This window comes from Aedes albopictus, chromosome 3 (assembly GCF_035046485.1).
Source record: "Aedes albopictus strain Foshan chromosome 3, AalbF5, whole genome shotgun sequence".
Lineage (NCBI taxonomy): Eukaryota > Metazoa > Arthropoda > Insecta > Diptera > Culicidae > Aedes > Aedes albopictus.
Window position 1 is genome coordinate 3,708,453 of NC_085138.1, and position 17,889 is coordinate 3,726,341.

The 17,889-nt window shown below is 42.8% G+C and overlaps 1 protein-coding gene across 1 annotated transcript; it reads left to right on the plus strand.

The window, feature by feature from the left end:
* Positions 1 to 7,004: 7,004 nt before the first annotated feature.
* Positions 7,005 to 8,107, plus strand: LOC109414173 (uncharacterized). Its single transcript, XM_019687955.3, has 2 exons — positions 7,005 to 7,196; positions 7,254 to 8,107. Exon 2 carries the CDS (start codon positions 7,299 to 7,301, stop codon positions 7,908 to 7,910), a length of 612 nt encoding a protein of 203 aa, XP_019543500.3. The 5' UTR covers positions 7,005 to 7,196; positions 7,254 to 7,298; the 3' UTR covers positions 7,911 to 8,107.
* The last annotated feature ends 9,782 nt before the right edge of the window (positions 8,108 to 17,889 follow it).

The window sequence follows — 17,889 nt, forward strand, 5'->3', positions numbered from 1 at the left end:
CATTTTGATTCCACATTTGATCGAATTACAGTTTAACATTATTTCATCACAGCTTGTAATCAGGCGTTGTTCAAACAAAAGTGGAGACGTTATTCAGCAATCTTTTCTGCAAGCGCGATACAGGCTTTACAATCGGGAGTAATCTGTGTTATATCAGCCTCATATTAAACTTGTGTTCAGCTATAATAACCTGCTGCGAAAACAAAAACAAATTGTAGTGCTAGGTGCAATTATGGTCCAAACATGTTTATTTGTCGCATCTAAACACATTTATAACGTACAAGCTCTTCTAAAAATTTCTCAACTTGGGATTTGAACTCGTGATCTTCCAATCACCCGTCGCATGCCTTGCCGACTACGCCATCCTGGAATTGGTAAGTTGCTCGCTAAGAGTGAAACACCTTCACAAAGCTGTGAAAGATCAATATTCAGATTTATGGAAGGTTGTAATTATTTATTTAAAAAAAGTTGTGAAGATGACTACAACTTTGAAATTGCTACGAAAATTGACAAGTGTTTCGAATATTTTGCATTGGGGTGCAACAAACCTCAACACATATTTAATAATGAGCAACGTTCCAGTACTGCTCTATTATAATCATTTTGTCCTGTTGTTCAATCTAAAAGTGATAATCGAACAAATAAATCATAAATTCGTTTATATAGCTTACTGTTAAACCATTTTTGAACGTTTCTGCAATAGCTGAAGTATTAAACATCAAAAGCATTTGTTCAACTTCTGTAGACCACAACAAGCAGCTATCAGAAACTGTGGAACATAAGCTTTTTAACGCGTAGAAGAAAGTTCTTCTTCAACTTATATTAAAGCTAGTAAGGCCAAATCGAACAAATAAAAATTGCTGACGTTTGTTAAGCTTATAATTAAATTGCTATTCACATACGTGCCAAATGTTGCATTTTGGCTTATTTCCAATGTAAATAGCATCATTTCAGCTTATTATTCAGCATTTGGTTTTGTTCAGCTGCGAATGTTATAAACCAGCAATAGTACAACATACATGCTTATTTATGACTTCGAATTGTTCCTTGGGTAACCATTTCATGTACAGATTCGCCAGTATGGCAAATGGTTATCCGCCAAATTACAGTATGTGGAATAGGCGGTTAAGATAGGTTCTAGGGGCAAGACACTGTGCAAACGAGAGCAACTCTGAGGAATTCTGAGTTACACTTTTCATCGATGATCGACGAAATTTGTTGAGAGACATCCCTAAAACTGTAATTTTCATTCAGCACACGCAACACTTTGCAGTTTGACATTGGTGCCAGATCACACTTTGGCATAAACGGGAGAAATTCTGAGGAACTGTGAGGAATTCTGAACAACATCTCGAGCACAGATTTGCTCTCGTTAGATCTGTCTTGCCCCTAGGATAGGTTACCATAAAAAATCGCTCGTTTTCTCGAACAAATTTTTCGCAAAACAGTAGAGGATATGGTCAATATACTATCCAGTTTTTCAGATAATTTACTGGTTATCAAATGGTTAGAGAACTGTTTTACAGTAAATCTGGGGGAAAACTAACAATGTATGTGTTATGATTGATTTATGGTCTTTCATGGTATTTTTAACGTATGCTATATGGTTCTTCTGTATTCAAACCGTTAAAAACTAATGCTTTTGTTTTATGAAAATTAAGAAATATAATAAATCAGGACGATAGTTCTGTTTACAGGTTGTAATTATTAACATACTTTTATTGATATAATTAAATATGATCCAATTTATAATAAAAAGGTAGTTACAATAAATTTACATGCAGTTGTTGTTCCTGTGGTTGTTCTATCCCTCTCTCATAGTTAATTGAAAAGCATTTTCATAAAAGCAAAAGAAGAAATTAAGGTAGGTCAGACTTACAGGTTTAAAAAATCACATAATCACACAGCATTCACAAATAAATAAGACCTCTTCGGCTCTGATGCTGGTTCTGTTTTTGTTTAAGCTAGCCTTCTCTTGAACCTTCCTTAGCCTCCAATACGTTCCTTATGAGGATACAATGCTAACGCGCTCAAAATGGACACACTTGAAGTTGCACCAGCGATCGTATCCGACGTCGTCACTCACGGGGGTGATCACTCTAATAATATTAAGGAAAATTAAATATTTTTATTAGAATTCCATAAATATGATGCTATAAAATTTATGACACTGAACTAAAATTTATGGCACTAACTTTTCACAATCACAGCAGTCACTGACTTCCGACGTATTTCTTTCATTAGTTGTGTCTGTCAACATAGGAGTAAAATAATTTCAAAGTTTCATACATATTCTAATTCCGTCTGACCCCAATAGTTTCTCTTTCTAGGATTAACATTTTGGACATTATTGATGGAAATATTACTTGAAGATTTTGTGTGAATACGAGGACGTTCCAGGAATTCAAACCTAGTATTCGCAAGAGCTCCATTACGGAGTGCCTGAAACTCTTCCAGAGAGTCATAACCAAACCAGTTTGGAAACACCAAGGCTTACACTAGGGCCAGGCCCGGATTAAGGATTGTGGGGGCCCGGGGCCCGAGCGGATGTGGAGGCCCCTTGGAGCTACAAAAGCGATGAGCAAAAAAAAAATTCTTTGTTTTCTATCAGTATTTGAGCAATTTGAAACATAAAATTAGTGTGTAATAACCAAAAAAAGGTTTTTGTGGGGGCCCTTAAAATGTGGGGGCCCGGGGCCCGAGCCCCCCTGCCCCCCCCCCCCCGTACATCCGGCCCTGAAGGGCTTACATTATGAAATCTCATAGAATTTTGTTTTGGAATTCTAAAAATGCTAGTTAAAATAGGATAGGTTGTGTTGATAGTATGTAATAAAGAAAGGTTTTATTTTTTGCGGCTAAATCTATGAGTGAGAATGAGAATACTTCGGTTCAGGCAAATAGTTTTGTATGTTTCATTGCTTTTTATATTTTATACATGACAAGCTGCCGGAAATCCTGATTTGATTTTCTATTACACATTTCCGAAATTGCATAGCGATCCTAATCTAAGACCATTTAACCAAGGAGAATTTTTGGGGTGGTGATGTGATAGGGCTGACCTGAGCCCACGAAGGTGAGAGAGGTGCTAAGATGCTCAAACTTTTGCCTATGTAGTTTGAGAACAGCTTTCACTGGTCTTCGAATGTTTATTTGCGCTTCCCACAGCTAGTGCAGAGCGCAGCATAAAAAGAAGTCCTTTGTCGCCCTGAAAAAATCGATCAAAATATCAGTTAAAAAATGAACCTAAGCAGTGATTCCATACCTATGCGGATCGCATCCGAAACACTCTTTACAGCTCTTTACCGTGAACATTAAATTCTCAAACAAATTAGAAAGTTGATGTCCACATCAAACTACATTACCGACGGGTACATATTCGTCGTGATTTTCGTTGACAGCCAAATAAACAAAATGGAAAAATTGAAAGTCAAAGTTTGCTGAGACCAAAATTTCAGTTCAGTCAGATACATTTTTATGGCATCATTAGAAAGCTATAAAAATAAATATATTTAAGCGTATGAATACGCATATTTAATATTATTATTGGAGTGATCACCCCCGTGTGCGTATGTCAATACGCAAGGCTGAATCGAAAATGCGCTAGTGATTCCTCGGGTTTAAGTGACAAAAACCTAGTTTCGAGTAAATGAGGCTTAAAGTTTTCCACCAATTTTTCATCCCAAACAAAATGTATGGAGTTTCAAAATCGACCCAATTTTCTACGATTTAATGTAATTTTTCTAATCATCATAAAAAAATCTTAAAAAAGTTCCTGAAAGCTTAAAATCTGAAGAATTTTTCGATATGCTCAGCTCAAAATCGACAAAATGGTCACTTAATCCCCTTTGATTCTGGGCCCCTCAGTTCAAATAGTGGTTTCTGCTTTTAGTGGTGTTGCGTGTACAAACACGCTGCATTACACGAATACCACCTGAGTTACTGGTTGAAAATAATAAACAAAGATCAGCTGTTCCCAGCAAAATCAAATGGGCTTATTTTCAACCAGTAGATTTGCAATAGTGTTCGTGACACTGCGCTGCGAAACCACTATGGCAGTCGCCGTAAAACATTTTCTGCCAGGAATCGCTCAAGAAGTTTCTTGAGCGATTTCTTTTTAGCACGAAACTGGGCTTGCACCTGTGAAACCAGGTGTGAAGACAAAAACGGACGATTTTTGGGACTGTTAGAGACATGAACGTTCCGAACCTTTGTGATCGATTAGAGACACAATAATACGCCAGGTGTCAAAACCGAGGGGCGATTCACTGTACTGCGTTACTGATTTGAAAATACACGAATGAAAAAAGTACACAAAAATGCATCATTACACGATAAATTCAAAAATGAAATAAAAATACGCCACATTCGAAAAAAATCGTGGAAAAAATACACCAATTCAAAATAAAAATGCAAAAATGCTCCAGTGCACGGAAAATACAATAATAGTTCAAATTCGATTAAAATGCACAAATACGGTACAATTCATTGTTCAATACACGAATTCGGAAAAAATACGTTGTTATTGTGAAATGACATGGAAAATTCAGCAGATGTTGATGTTTTCTAACTCCGGGACTGGACGCCTGACGATTCCTGAAGCGGGGAAGGATCCAAACTTCCGGAACATTCCTGAGCACAATCCTTCAACAAACTCCACCGGGAAAGTTTTGTCACGGGGTTTGCAGTTTTGATAATTTAACTCTTGGTAGATTAAAAGTAGCAAAAAAAAAAGCAATTGTGTTGAGCTTATGCGAAGATTGCCGATCGTGATGCTGGAGGTAGAGTTTGCTAGTTTCCCGGATTACATACGACAGGAATCACTCCGGAGAATGATGTAAGGAAGGAAGAGGAATGCCTGCAGAGAGTATTCGGATATTTTATCCAAAGCAAAGGATAATTATAGTTTTCTACCGAGATTGCTCCAAAGCAAATCCAACGCATCAGTAGGTCGGCTCTAGAGGCACGTTCATCCAACGCATATTATTCCCTTACGGAAATATTTTTTTTAAATTTCCATTTCATTCACATTCGTTGAGATAGTCACACCGGGATTTCCTGTTGTGCATTTAAGGTTATCCTCCACTAAAACTGCTGATGCAATTCTTTCCGGTGCCTATTCGGCTATTCCTCAAGATAATTACAACGGTGTTGCTTCAAGAATTCACAAGGCACTCAGTCAGAATTATGTGAGGTGTATCCCCAGAAATTCTTTCAGTAATTTCCTCTAAAATTTCTCCATAAATTCCTTCTTCGATTCCTCTGGGAACTCCATCTTTCAGATTCTTTAGGAATTCTTTTTCAGATTTCTCTAGGAGATCCTTCCGGAAGTTCCTCCATAAGTTGTTTTAGAGATGCCTCCTGGGATTAATCCACGAAATCCTTAAAAAAAATCGGGAAAGAATCAAGAGAAATTTGCGCAGAAATCCTATAAGACATCCCAGACTCGTTCCCAGAAGGGATCTCTTAAAGGAATTTCAAGAGAAGAATTCTGGAGAAGTCCCAGAATGCGCTTCTGGAGATGTTTGAGCAGGAACTCTTGGAGGAATCCCTTAAAGAATACGTGGAGAATACAGAAAGTATTTTTGTATGAATCACACAATCAACTTTTGGACGAATCCGCGAAGGAACTACCGAAGACATTCCAGGAGGAGCTGACGGGGGCATCACAAGAGAAATTCCTGGAGGAATCTCAGAAAAAGTTCCAGGAGGTTTCTGAGAAAAAATGCAGGAATCCCAAAAAGAACTTCTCTAGTAAGTCCTTAGTACCGGAGGAATCCCAAAATTGCTGCTCAAAATAAACTTTTCCTACTTCTTTGTTTCCTCGAATCTTCGGTCAGGAACGGCTGACAGTTTTGTCAATAAATAATGTTTGGGATTTTGATCAAATGCAGCATATGTCAAGCCCCAAATGCAAAATGTGAAAATCGATTTAAAATACACATTTGTTCGAAAAATGCTCAATTATTGCATCAATACACATCAATTCCATTTTATTCAAAAAAGTGCAGAAAAATGCGATAATACAAAAAATACAAATTAATGCACCAAAAATACACCAATTCGATTTTCAATACACAGGGCTGCATCGAAAATACATGAGTGAATCGCCCCTCGGTCAAAACTGCAATCTCGCAATGGGGCACGTTCGGTGTAGTACTAGATTTGTAGTAATGAGCTGAATTTTTGTATGGTGAGAAGGCCAATTCTCCGTTTCTGCAAAGAAACGGTGCAAAAAGCGTGGGTATTATGATTCCTTGCCTAATTTGATGCTGTTTGAGCAAAACTTTGGATAACTTTGTTGTTTATGTTGCAAGAAATGGAGAAAACATCAACACTGTTGCCCAAAGTTTTGCTCAAACAGCATCAAATTAGGCAAGGAATCATAATACCCACGCTTTTTGCACCATTTCATTGCAGAAACGGAGGATTGACCTTCTCACCATACTAAAATTCAGCTCATTACTACAAATCTAGTACTTCACCGATCTATCATATTAACGAGTGGTAATGGCCGCCGTGACCGCCATAATAATTTTCATTTTTTGGTAGGGATAAGACGATCTGAAGTTTGACTTGTGTCGCTTGACATCTGATCGATCTTATCGACCAGCTGCCAAGCGACACAAGCCAAACGTCAAGTCGGCTTATCACCACCTAGGATATCACCACCAGTAATCGAGCATATGACAACCATTTGCGCTCGTAAATTTCTGGATAAATGCAAAATACACATTATCAGGACATGAAGGTGAATCCAAAATACGCAAATTGATAGCCCACTGGACCCATTTCGTTGCGCAAGTCGATGGGTATAAAACTCTGACACGAAATCACTCAAGAAATGAGAAAATTTTGATTTTTTTCCTCCACAGTTTCTTTTTTCATATCAACTTCATCTAGAATGGATCTAGCGGTATACCGTATACAAAATAATTTACAAGGAACGAATAAAAGTTATGAGAACGCTGACTCTATTCATCGCACAATCGTCACTCAAGGTGGGTAGAAAAGGGTTCACGCAATTTGTTGCGTGCGCAATTTCATTGCGTAAATGCGGCCCTGCCTCCTTTCGGGCAAAAAAAAAATCAAAACATCTTTGGGCCGGGCACCGAAAGGCGAGACGCCGTTGATCAAAATTTTGTTTACCTGGCTCTTTACGACGGAAAGTGCTTCAAGCGGACCGGATTTGAAAAGAGGTAAATTTTGGGCTCTAATCTACCTGGTTTCGATACAGACACGTGCTATTCTTCCAGATTGCATGAAAATAGGCTGGATCTATTTGAATTGCCGTTGTAACAATGACTGAAACTGGTTACATTCAGAACCATTCCGAATCGACCGGCGCAAGTCGACAGTGTTCGAATATGAATTCCTCGTCGGACGAAGAGGAAGGATACGCTTCGCCCTACAATTACTGTTCAAGTGATGATGACAATGATCCGAGCAATCGACAGCTCCTGGATGAGCTTCCGGTGTTCTCCACGCAATCCCTGTCTCCCTCCGGAAGATCTCTGTCCCCGATCGATATGGACACGTCGCCTCCGCGGAGTTCCCGGGGAAACAGTACCTACCACACTCCTTGCGACAGTCCCTATGGCCAGCCGTGCGGGAAAGACTACGTCACGCTGGAAGAGATCCAGGCCCGGATCGGAATGACCCCGCCGCCAGATGTGGACCAGTGCCGATCGTCGCCCCGGTTGAACCTGGAGACGATTTTCGAGGACAAATTCCTGGAAACGCCCCCGAAGGCGGGCAAGGAGTTCGACGTGCGCACCAACCAGAACCTGCTGCGAAAGTCGTTCCGGAATCGGACGCAAATGCTGGGGGCCACGACGGGAAGCGCAGAGGAGTGCGTTTCGCCGATCGAAAGTCTGAGCAAGCAATTTGGAGGAAAGGTGGTGCTGAACTAGCATGGCCGGTCAGTCCGTGATATCCGTGATAGGTTTCGTTTTAGATAGCCCGATTTTTTCCACTCTGTAATTAGATTCTAAGTGCCTTACATTGTCCGGAAATGAAGTAACGGACGATCGATCGGTTTGCTCTCTGTACAGAAATTTATTGAGAGTTTTGTCGAATGAAAGTTCGAAATGATTTTGTAACATAAATTGCATTAGTTTGTTTGTTTTACAGAAAGAAAACTAACTTATTCGGGAACTTCACGCTTTTTATCGCGCGTTCAATGTCTTCTATTCTTAAATTTCAGCGCTGCAGTGGGCTCTGCTGGTCCTCTTCAGAAATTCCACACATCCGGAAGCAAGCTCTGTACAAGCGACATAACACCGCTTCCAGAGTGTTACAGCCCAGGTAGGAATGCCTCGGGCAAATCAGGAACGATGCCAGTATGTTCCTGATTATGGTATACTGGTCATGCTTAGTAATTGGTTTTGAGATGGTACACGCTGGGCCCCTATAGCCGAGGCGGTAAACGCACGGGTATTCAGCATGACCATGCTGAGGGTGACGGGTTCGATTCCCGGTCGGTCCAGGATCTTTTCGTAAAGGAAATTTCCTTGACTTCCTTGGGCATAGAATATCTTCGTGCCTGCCACACGATATACACATGCAAAATGGTCATTGGCAGAGGAAGCTCTCAGTTAATAACTGTGGAAGTGCTCATAGAACACTAAGCTGAGAAGCAGGCTTTGTCCCAGTGAGGACGTTACGCCAAGAAGAAGAAGAAGATGGTACACGCTTAGGTAACTACGAACAAGTGAGCTGATGTTGACGGCATTCTATCCTCTTAGTAAGGTCGGGTGACACTGACATGAAACGGCGGGTAGGCTAATGTCGACGCTGTCTTCCGCCTTATAAATAAGGTGAATATAGAACGAAGCCACACCTTGAATTATCAAAAGCACAAATCTGAAGAACCAAGTATCGAACTAAGCTGAAAAGTTGATCGATTGGTCACCACCAGCGTGAGGCCAATCGATCAACCACAGACAAACAGACGTAACACTCTTCAAACGGCTTGGCACATCGTTAAATATCAATTGAAATTTCATTTGATTTCCGCGATCGTTCCACCAGAGGCGCTAGTGCTCGATCGCTTTGACGTTTGCCAGTGTACACGTTGCTGAATGAGGCAAACGAATATTACAGGCAATTTGTGTAGTAGTGTGCGTGTCAGACAAACGTCAAATCGAAATCCATCATGGCCGACAATGTCGCGCGCGGTTCTACCAACAGGCGGCAGTGTGCTCATGAAAAAGACACCAATCAAAAGTTTTTGATGAATTTCCTCTAAGTGTTACGTCTGTTTGTCTGTGGATCAACTTTTCAGCTCGGTGCGATGTTTGGTTCCTCAAATTTGTGCTTTCCAAAAATCAAAGTGTGGCTTCGTTCTATATTCACCATAAAACCGTGGCATGGCCTTAGAGTACGTTCCCGATCAGGTTCAGGTTCAGTTGAAGTCAAGCAAGGACCTGAAGCAGGGCCTTCTGAAGATGCGCAAATCGTTGGCTCTGGCCAAAAAGAAGTTCGATCTCTTGGCAGCGGAACTGTTAAGCCGCCCTACGACCCAAGCTGCACGGACGAAGCCTGCCGAAAAGTCGCGGCCCAAGGAGCGCCCGGCAGAAACGGGTGCGAAACGCGCAAGGGGCAGGGAAACCAAGCCCCAGCAAGCCAATCCCAAGAAGAGAGGCAGCCAACCAGACCAAGGGAAGGAGAACCCTTGGATTACGGTTGGAAAGAAAGAGAAGTTGAGAAAAGGGAAGCCAACCCGCAAGCGCGAAAGGAGCGACGCGCTGGTCTTCAAAGCCGAGCCGGACACATACGCCGAGGTGCTGAAGGCCATGCGGGGCGAAAATCGTCTGTCATCGCTGGGCGCGGATGTAAAAAGCATCCGACGCACCAGGACTGGAGAGATGATGATAGTGCTGAAGAAGGATGCGGCCAAGAAAGGTGCATCATACAAGGCACTAGCCCAAGAAGTACTTGGACAAAAAGTACGGAGGCAACAGCGGAGGCAACTCTCCAGTGTAAAAACCTGGACGAAATCGCCGAAGCAGAGGAGCTCGCAGCCGTACTTAGTGTGCCCGCTCAGCATACACGAGCCGCCGATGGCTTGCTTCGAATGCTTTGAGCAAGGACATAAGTCCTGGGTATGCAAAGGCCCTAATCGGAGTAAACTCTGCAGGAAGTGCGGAGTAGAAGGACATTTCGCCACGGAGTGCAACTCGGCACCAAAATGCTTGATTTGCACGGCGAACAAGGGCCACATAACGGGCGGGCCGAGATGCCCAGGCACGCGTGGAGGTCGAAGTTGATGGGAAGTCCAATGTCTCACCCCTTACCCTAGTTTTTAAGTTTTTGACATTCTTACCCCTTGACTATTTTGGCCCTTCTGGCAACACTGTTCATTATTATTATTATTATTATTATTTCTTTATTATAGAGATTTTCAGCCCTAGGCTGGTTCATCTCTTGACACTGTTCATGTTTATGCTTATGTATTGAAGAAGAACAATATTTATGTTTGTAATTTAGTCATTCCGTTCTGCTTGCCAACAGAAATGCTAAGCGATAATGCAGGTTACACAATTAAACCTGAACCACTGTGAAGCTACGCAGCAGTTGCTGTGGCAGTCAGTCTCGGAGTCTAGTACAGACATCGCCCTGCTAGTCGACCCCTACCGCATCCCACCTGACAACGGGAACTGGGTAGCGGATAGGGCTAAGCTAGCGGCGATTTGTACAACCGGTCGTTTCCCGATCCAGGAAATAATTTCCAGGTCGCCCGAGGGCTTCGCAATAGCGAAGATGAATGGGGTGTATTACTGTAGTTGTTATGCCCCACCCAGGTGGCCGATAGACCAGTTCTCAGCAATGCTGGATGTGTTAACCCGTTGAACCCCAGGTAAAAAATGAAAGTTCAAAAAATCGCCAACAGCCCATTTCTTTACAGAATTTAACCAAATTTTGAACACAAACTCGCACAACACTATAGTTTTGGAAATATATGGGATCAACATTTTCTTGGACTTCTGGACGGAGTAAGGCCGGTGGGTCACTGGGTCAAGTCGGGCGAAAAAAAGGCCAAGTACGATTTGCACCCCCATAACTTTCTTCTTAACGAAGTATTTCAATGGAAGTTTGCACATTCCGTTGCCTAATGATAGTTGATGTTGCTACAGGTTCGAATTTGAGATTTTCCGATAGGTTTCTTTTGAGTTCTTGGGATATTCAACATTTTTGAACCATCCAAGTCTACATTTGCGTTTGTTGTTTTCAAATGAAATTAAACGCGAGATATTATTCCCTTATTGACCCCATAGGTAATCGGAGACATCTATAGAACATGTGTTGTCCTTGTAGTACTGTTAATATTTCCTGAATATCTCGATGGATTGTCCGAATCCGTCCTTACAAAACATGAACACTCGAAATAATCACCAAGGATTGTTTTCAACGATTTTTATCGCTCTTATTTGCACCAATACTTGAACATCTGTAAAATGTTTGTGATATCAACGACCTGTAGAAATTTTGGACGATCTGATTGAAGTCATGCCTTGACTACAGAGAACCGTAGATGGACTACAATTAGACCTATTTGCATGCGGAAAACAACGATTAGCTCCAGAAACCAATACTACATCGAACAGGAGTAAGCAAAAGCCTCGACTAGATTCCTGAGTACCCTGGATGGCCTGGCTGAAGTCAGGCCTTGAGTTCATTGAGCTGTAGATCAACTGTAATCACATGTTTTACCTATGTAGAACCTCTGTTCACTGCATAAACTCATATTCGATCATGTGTCAATAAAAAGGTCCAAAACAACTATTCCTAGGAAAATGTGATGACCCAAGCGAAGTCATGCCTTGACTGCAGAGAACCATAGATGGACAACAATGAGAGTTATTTGTACGCGGAAAACAATGGTTAGCTTCAGAAACCAATACTGCATCGAACAGGAGTAAGTAAATTCCTCGACTAGATTCCTGAGTACCCGGGATGGCCTGGCAAAAGTCAGGCCTTGAGTTCATTGAGCTGTAGATGAAATCTAATCACATTTTTTACCTGTGTGGGATCTCTGTGGACTTCATAAACTCATATTCCACCATGTGTCAGGGAAAAGGTCTTGCACAACTATTCCTAGGAAAATGTGATGACCTAAGCGAAGTCATTTTTTTTATAGAATGAGGAAACCTGCTGGTTAGCAACACCGTAGGAAAACCACATTCTGCACTACCTGACCTTGCTCCGCGGCACGCCCGTTGAGGATTACTTCGTAGAGGAGGGGGGGGGGACTGTGCTTTCGCACTCTCGTTATCATCTGTCAGCCATCACATACGGCATATCTCTAGGGGGCCAACTCGACTAACTGTTGGTCGGCCCGCCATTTCCTCTGGAGGTGGAGCACGATTGTGGATACCGTGGTCGACACGGCATTCCACTCGTCCACCTCCGTACACATCCTCTCAATAATGTTATCGGGAGTAGTATCCCTGCCGCATACCTCTAACATGCTCGACCTCTGCTCCGCAAAACGCGGGCACTCGAAGAGTACATGTTCTGCCGTTTCCGCCCTGTTTGCACACTCCGGGCATGAGGGAGAGTTTGCATGCCCGAACCTGTGCAAGTACCACCTAAAGCACCCATGGCCCGACAGGAATTGTGTCAGGTGAAAGTTCACTTCGCCATGGGGCCTACACGTCCACCGGGACACGCTCGGTATGAGCCTGTGTGTCCACCTACCCTTTGTTGAAGAGCCCCAGACTCTTTGCCATTTCACCATAGACGAAGTTCTGGCGTTTCGTCGCGCACCTCTCGTACCTCTTTCATCGTAGCACTCAACATCCTCGGCCAACACCAATGCTATCGGCATCATGCCCGCTAGCACGCATACCGCGTCTTTCGAGACAGTCCGGTATGCACTGGCCACCCTGAGGCACATCAGCCTATGTACACTCTCTAGTCGGTCAACATTCCTCTGCAACTTGAGCGCGTTCGACCATGCGGCGGCACCATACCGTAGTATGGACACCGCGACTGACGCGAGCAGCTTCCGCTTACTCGAGACAACTGCCGAACTGTTTGACATCATCCTAGACAATGCCATAACCGCTACACTCGCCCTCTTACAAGCATACTCGACATGACTACCGAAGCTCAACTTGTCGTCGACCATGACTCCAAGAAGCTTCAGTGAGCGACAGGACTCGATCGAGCACCCGCCCGTGGTGACCACTGCCTGCTGTGCAGACTGGCGGTTGTTCACCACCACCACCTCCGTCTTGTGGTGTGCGAGTGTCTGTTGCCACGACCTCATCCAGCCCTCCACTATGTCAATCGCATGCGCTGCCGTTAATTCCACCTCTTCGAGCGACTCACCGTATACCACCAGGGTAATGTCGTCAGCGAAGCCAACCAACTTTACTCCCGGTGGTAGTGCTAGCCTCAGTACTCCATCGTATGCCGCGTTCCACAGTACACCTTGTCCTTTTTTTACGTCCATGCTTGGCTGAGCGACAAAAAATTCTACCGCTAAGACAATGAGCAAACTCTACAGTTTTATATTTTTTTAAACATCTTCGTGATTAGGAGAAGTGTACAAAAATATAAAAATGTGTATTTTGATCATTATTTTGTCGGTAGAATTTTTTTTCGCTAAGCCAATAGTGGACGTAAATCAAGGTTTAGGTGTACTGGACCCAAGATGGATCCTTGCGGTACCCCCGCAGTGACATTGTACTGTTTTTGGCCTTCCTCGGTGTCGTAAATCAGCACCCTGTTCTGGAAGTAACTACCCAGAATACGCCTTAGGCCAGCCGGGACACCTAAGCGAGATATGGCGCTCTCTATGGCGGCCCAGCTTACACTATTGAAGGCGTTTCTAACGTCTAGCGGTTCGATCGCGCAGTACCGTATGCCTCTTCTCTTTTTCTGAAGCGCAATTTCGGCCAATCCAGTCACCGACCTAATGGCATCCACTGTCGATCTACCTTTGCGAAACCCGTACTGGCTGTCTGATAGCCCCGCGTTGTCCGACCTCTCGGTATAGACCAATAACCTTGACAGAATGATCCGCTCTAGGAGTTTCCCGGCCGTGTCTAAGAGGCAAATTGGTCTATAAGCCGACGGGTCGCCTGGTGGCTTCCCGTGCTTGGGCAGTAGAACCAATTTTTGCCTTTTCCACCTCTCCGGAAACTCGCCTCTATCCAAGGAAGCAAAGTCATGCCTTGGCTTCAGAGTACCATAGACGGACAATCATGAAAATTTTTTGCACGCGGAAAACAATGGTTAGCTCCAGAAACCAATACTACATCGGCCTGGCAAAAGTCATGCCTTGAGTTCATTGAGCTGTAGATGAAATCTGATCACATTTTTTACCCGTGTGGGATGTCTGTGGACTTCATAAACTCATATTCGATCATGTGTCAATAAAAAGGTCTCTCAAAACTATTTCTAGGGAAATTTGATAAACTAACGAATTCATGCCTTGACTGAAATGGACGTCATGGTTTTTTTTTGAAACCTCTTGATCTAAAAGTTGGCCTCAAATCCTTCCCAACTAAGCTGAGTTGTATGCCCAAATTTCTAGCAATTTGGCCCACAAAAAAAAGCATAACGAAGAGAACAAACCTGCCGATAATAACCTTTGTCACCCTACATACATAGTTTCGTCATTAAGATAAATAAAACTTGTTTACTCTTTACTCTAAACTGTATTTGAAAAACTTATTCTATGTCATAATGCTGATGTACCCGTTTATGCCTTGCATTTATGACAAATAAATCCCTGTGTAGTTCTACTACAGTTTCCACATACGAACACCGCGCAATACGAGCAAGTAGTCATCGTTTTTCTGTCTCTCTTGCATAGTTCACATCTTTTTCGTTTAAGATTTACCGTCTGTACTCGAAAAGTTTGGGAAGGCTGTCTTCGTCAATTTACACAAATAATGATTTTGATGACTTTCCACGCTTAAGGCATAACTTTTGCTTACATTTAACACACATCCTTAATCTTTTAGACGATGAGCAACATTTATCTCTCTACCATTTGACTGCTGAAATCTTTCAATATTTTTTTTCATGTTAGATCCAATGTACCGGTTTTCACTCCGAATCACAACATTTCACATAGGTAAAACACATGATTACATTTCATCAACAGCTCAAGGCCTGACTTCATCCCGAGTACTCAGGAAACTAGTCGAGGAATTTATTTACTCCTGTTCGATGTAGTTTCTGGAGCTAACCATTGTTTTCCGCGTGCAAAAAATTTTCATGATTGTCCGTCTATGGTACTCTGAAGTCTAGGCATGACTTCGCTTAGGTCATCACATTTTCCTAGGAATAGTTGTGCAAGACCTTTTCCCTGACACATGAAGTCCACAGACATCCCACACAGGTAAAAAATGTGATCAGATTTCATCTACAGCTCAATGAACTCAAGGCCTGACTTTTGCCAGGCCATCCCGGGTACTCAGGAATCTAGTCGAGGAATTTACTTACTCCTGTTCGATGCAGTATTGGTTTCTGGAGCTAACCATTGTTTTCCGCGTGCAAATAACTCTCATTGTTGTCCATCTATGGTTCTCTGCAGTCAAGGCATGACTTCGCTTGGGTCATCACATTTTCCTAGGAATAGTTGTGTGGGACCTTTTTATTGACACATGATCGAATATGAGTTTATGCAGTGAACAGAGGTTCTACATAGGTAAAACATGTGATTACAGTTGATCTACAGCTCAATGAACTCAAGGCCTGACTTCAGCCAGGCCATCCAGGGTACTCAGGAATCTAGTCGAGGCTTTTGCTTACTCCTGTTCGATGTAGTATTGGTTTCTGGAGCTAATCGTTGTTTTCCGCATGCAAATAGGTCTAATTGTAGTCCATCTACGGTTCTCTGTAGTCAAGGCATGACTTCAATCAGATCGTCCAAAATTTCTACAGGTCGTTGATATCACAAACATTTTACAGATGTTCAAGTATTGGTGCAAATAAGAGCGATAAAAATCGTTGAAAACAATCCTTGGTGATTATTTCGAGTGTTCATGTTTTGTAAGGACGGATTCGGACAATCCATCGAGATATTCAGGAAATATTAACAGTACTACAAGGACAACACATGTTCTATAGATGTCTCCGATTACATATGGGGTCAATAAGGGAATAATATCTCGTGTTTAATTTCATTTGAAAACAACAAACGCAAATGTAGACTTGGATGGTTCAAAAATGTTGAATATCCCAAGAACTCAAAAGAAACCTATCGGAAAATCTCAAATTCGAACCTGTAGCAACATCAACTATCATTAGGCAACGGAATGTGCAAACTCCCATTGAAATACTTCGTTAAGAAGAAAGTTATGGGGATGCAAATCGTACTTGGCCTTTTTTTCGCCCGACTTGACCCAGTGACCCACCGGCCTTACTCCGTCCAGAAGTCCAAGAAAATGTTGATCCCATATATTTCCAAAACTATAGTGTTGTGCGAGTTTGTGTTCAAAATTTGGTTAAATTCTGTTAAGAAATGGACTGTTGGCGATTTTTTGAACTTTCATTTTTTACCTGGGGTTCAACGGGTTAACAAACGCGCTAGTAGGGTTGAGTCCCGTGGTCATCGGCGGGGACTTCAACGCCTGGGCGATTGAGTGGGGCAGCCGATCGACTAACACGAGAGGCTGGGCACTACTCGAAGCCCTGGCTTCAGCCTTGCCTTGGATGTCGCGAACGTAGGTAAAAAAATGACCTACAGTAGGAACGGTTCAGAGTCCATCATTGACGTGACCTTCTGGAGCCCGGGTCTAAACCCTGGCTCAGACTGGAGGGTCGAAGATGGATAAACGCAGGTGACCACCAGGCGGTACGATATAGGGTGGAACATGGTGGAAGGAGGACGCAGCCGAAGGTCATCGACAACCATCGATGATGGCTGACCTCGCGTTTCGATAAGGCGTCATTCGTCGAAAGGTTGCTTATGGAGCCGATCTGTCCAGTGAAGATCTAGTCGGATCTTTAAGCCGTGCATGCGATGCCGCGATGCCTAGGCGTGCGCTACCCACACACTTAATTCAGATTGCCGGGATATCAGCATTTTTCCATTCTTTTGCCGAGATTTGCACAGCCGAGTAATCAGCAAACAACAATTTTGCTGAGATCTCAGCAATTTTGACAGTTCATTGCTGAGCTTCGGCAATCGTTTTGCTGAGAGTCAGCTAACAAATGTCACTTTTTGCTGGGATATCAGCTGATAGTTTTACTGAGCAGACGGCTGTGCGCGTTTTTGCCGAGCCCGCAAATCTGTTTTGAGTGTGCAAAAATGGACGGAAACCGGTATACTGGTGGTGTCCTGAAATCGCAGATTTCAGAGCAGAGCGTCCTGCCTAAGAGCGAGGAGGAGGATGCAAAGAGCTCGTACCGATGAGGGTAGAGCGGAAAGAGATGAGGCCTATACTGCCGGTGGAAGCATAATTGTCACATGTGCATTTTTGGCAATATTGAGATTTTGCAGCCCATGACCATGTATCATGGTGTACTACCATATAGGGAAATATAAATAGGTAGTTTGATCCGAAAATTGTTGAAAAAATGCAACGCCGATTTGTCACATTCTGAAAAGTGGACGCATAAGTGTCACGTTTCATTGGAAAACCTATGAAATTTTAAAATCGCTCTAAAACAAAAATTAGTGCTCAAATTCAAAATTGGTTGATGTTAGAACACGATTCGGCATTTATGCTTCATAGTTGAGACAATTTACTTTTTCGAACTTTGGACGCGATTTTCTCGATTGTCTGTTTTTGCACATGTGACATTTATGCGTCCACCGGCAGTATAGGGCGACTAAACTGGCACTGAGCAAAGATATTAAGACACGAAAACGAGCGTGTTTCGAAAATCTCTGCCAGGCAGCCAACACGACACCCTGGAGATCAA

What these genes read in the sequence shown, in the direction of transcription:
- LOC109414173 (XM_019687955.3), top strand. Translation starts at nt 7,299, where the DNA reads ATGACTGAAACTGGTTACATTCAGAACCATTCCGAATCGACCGGCGCA.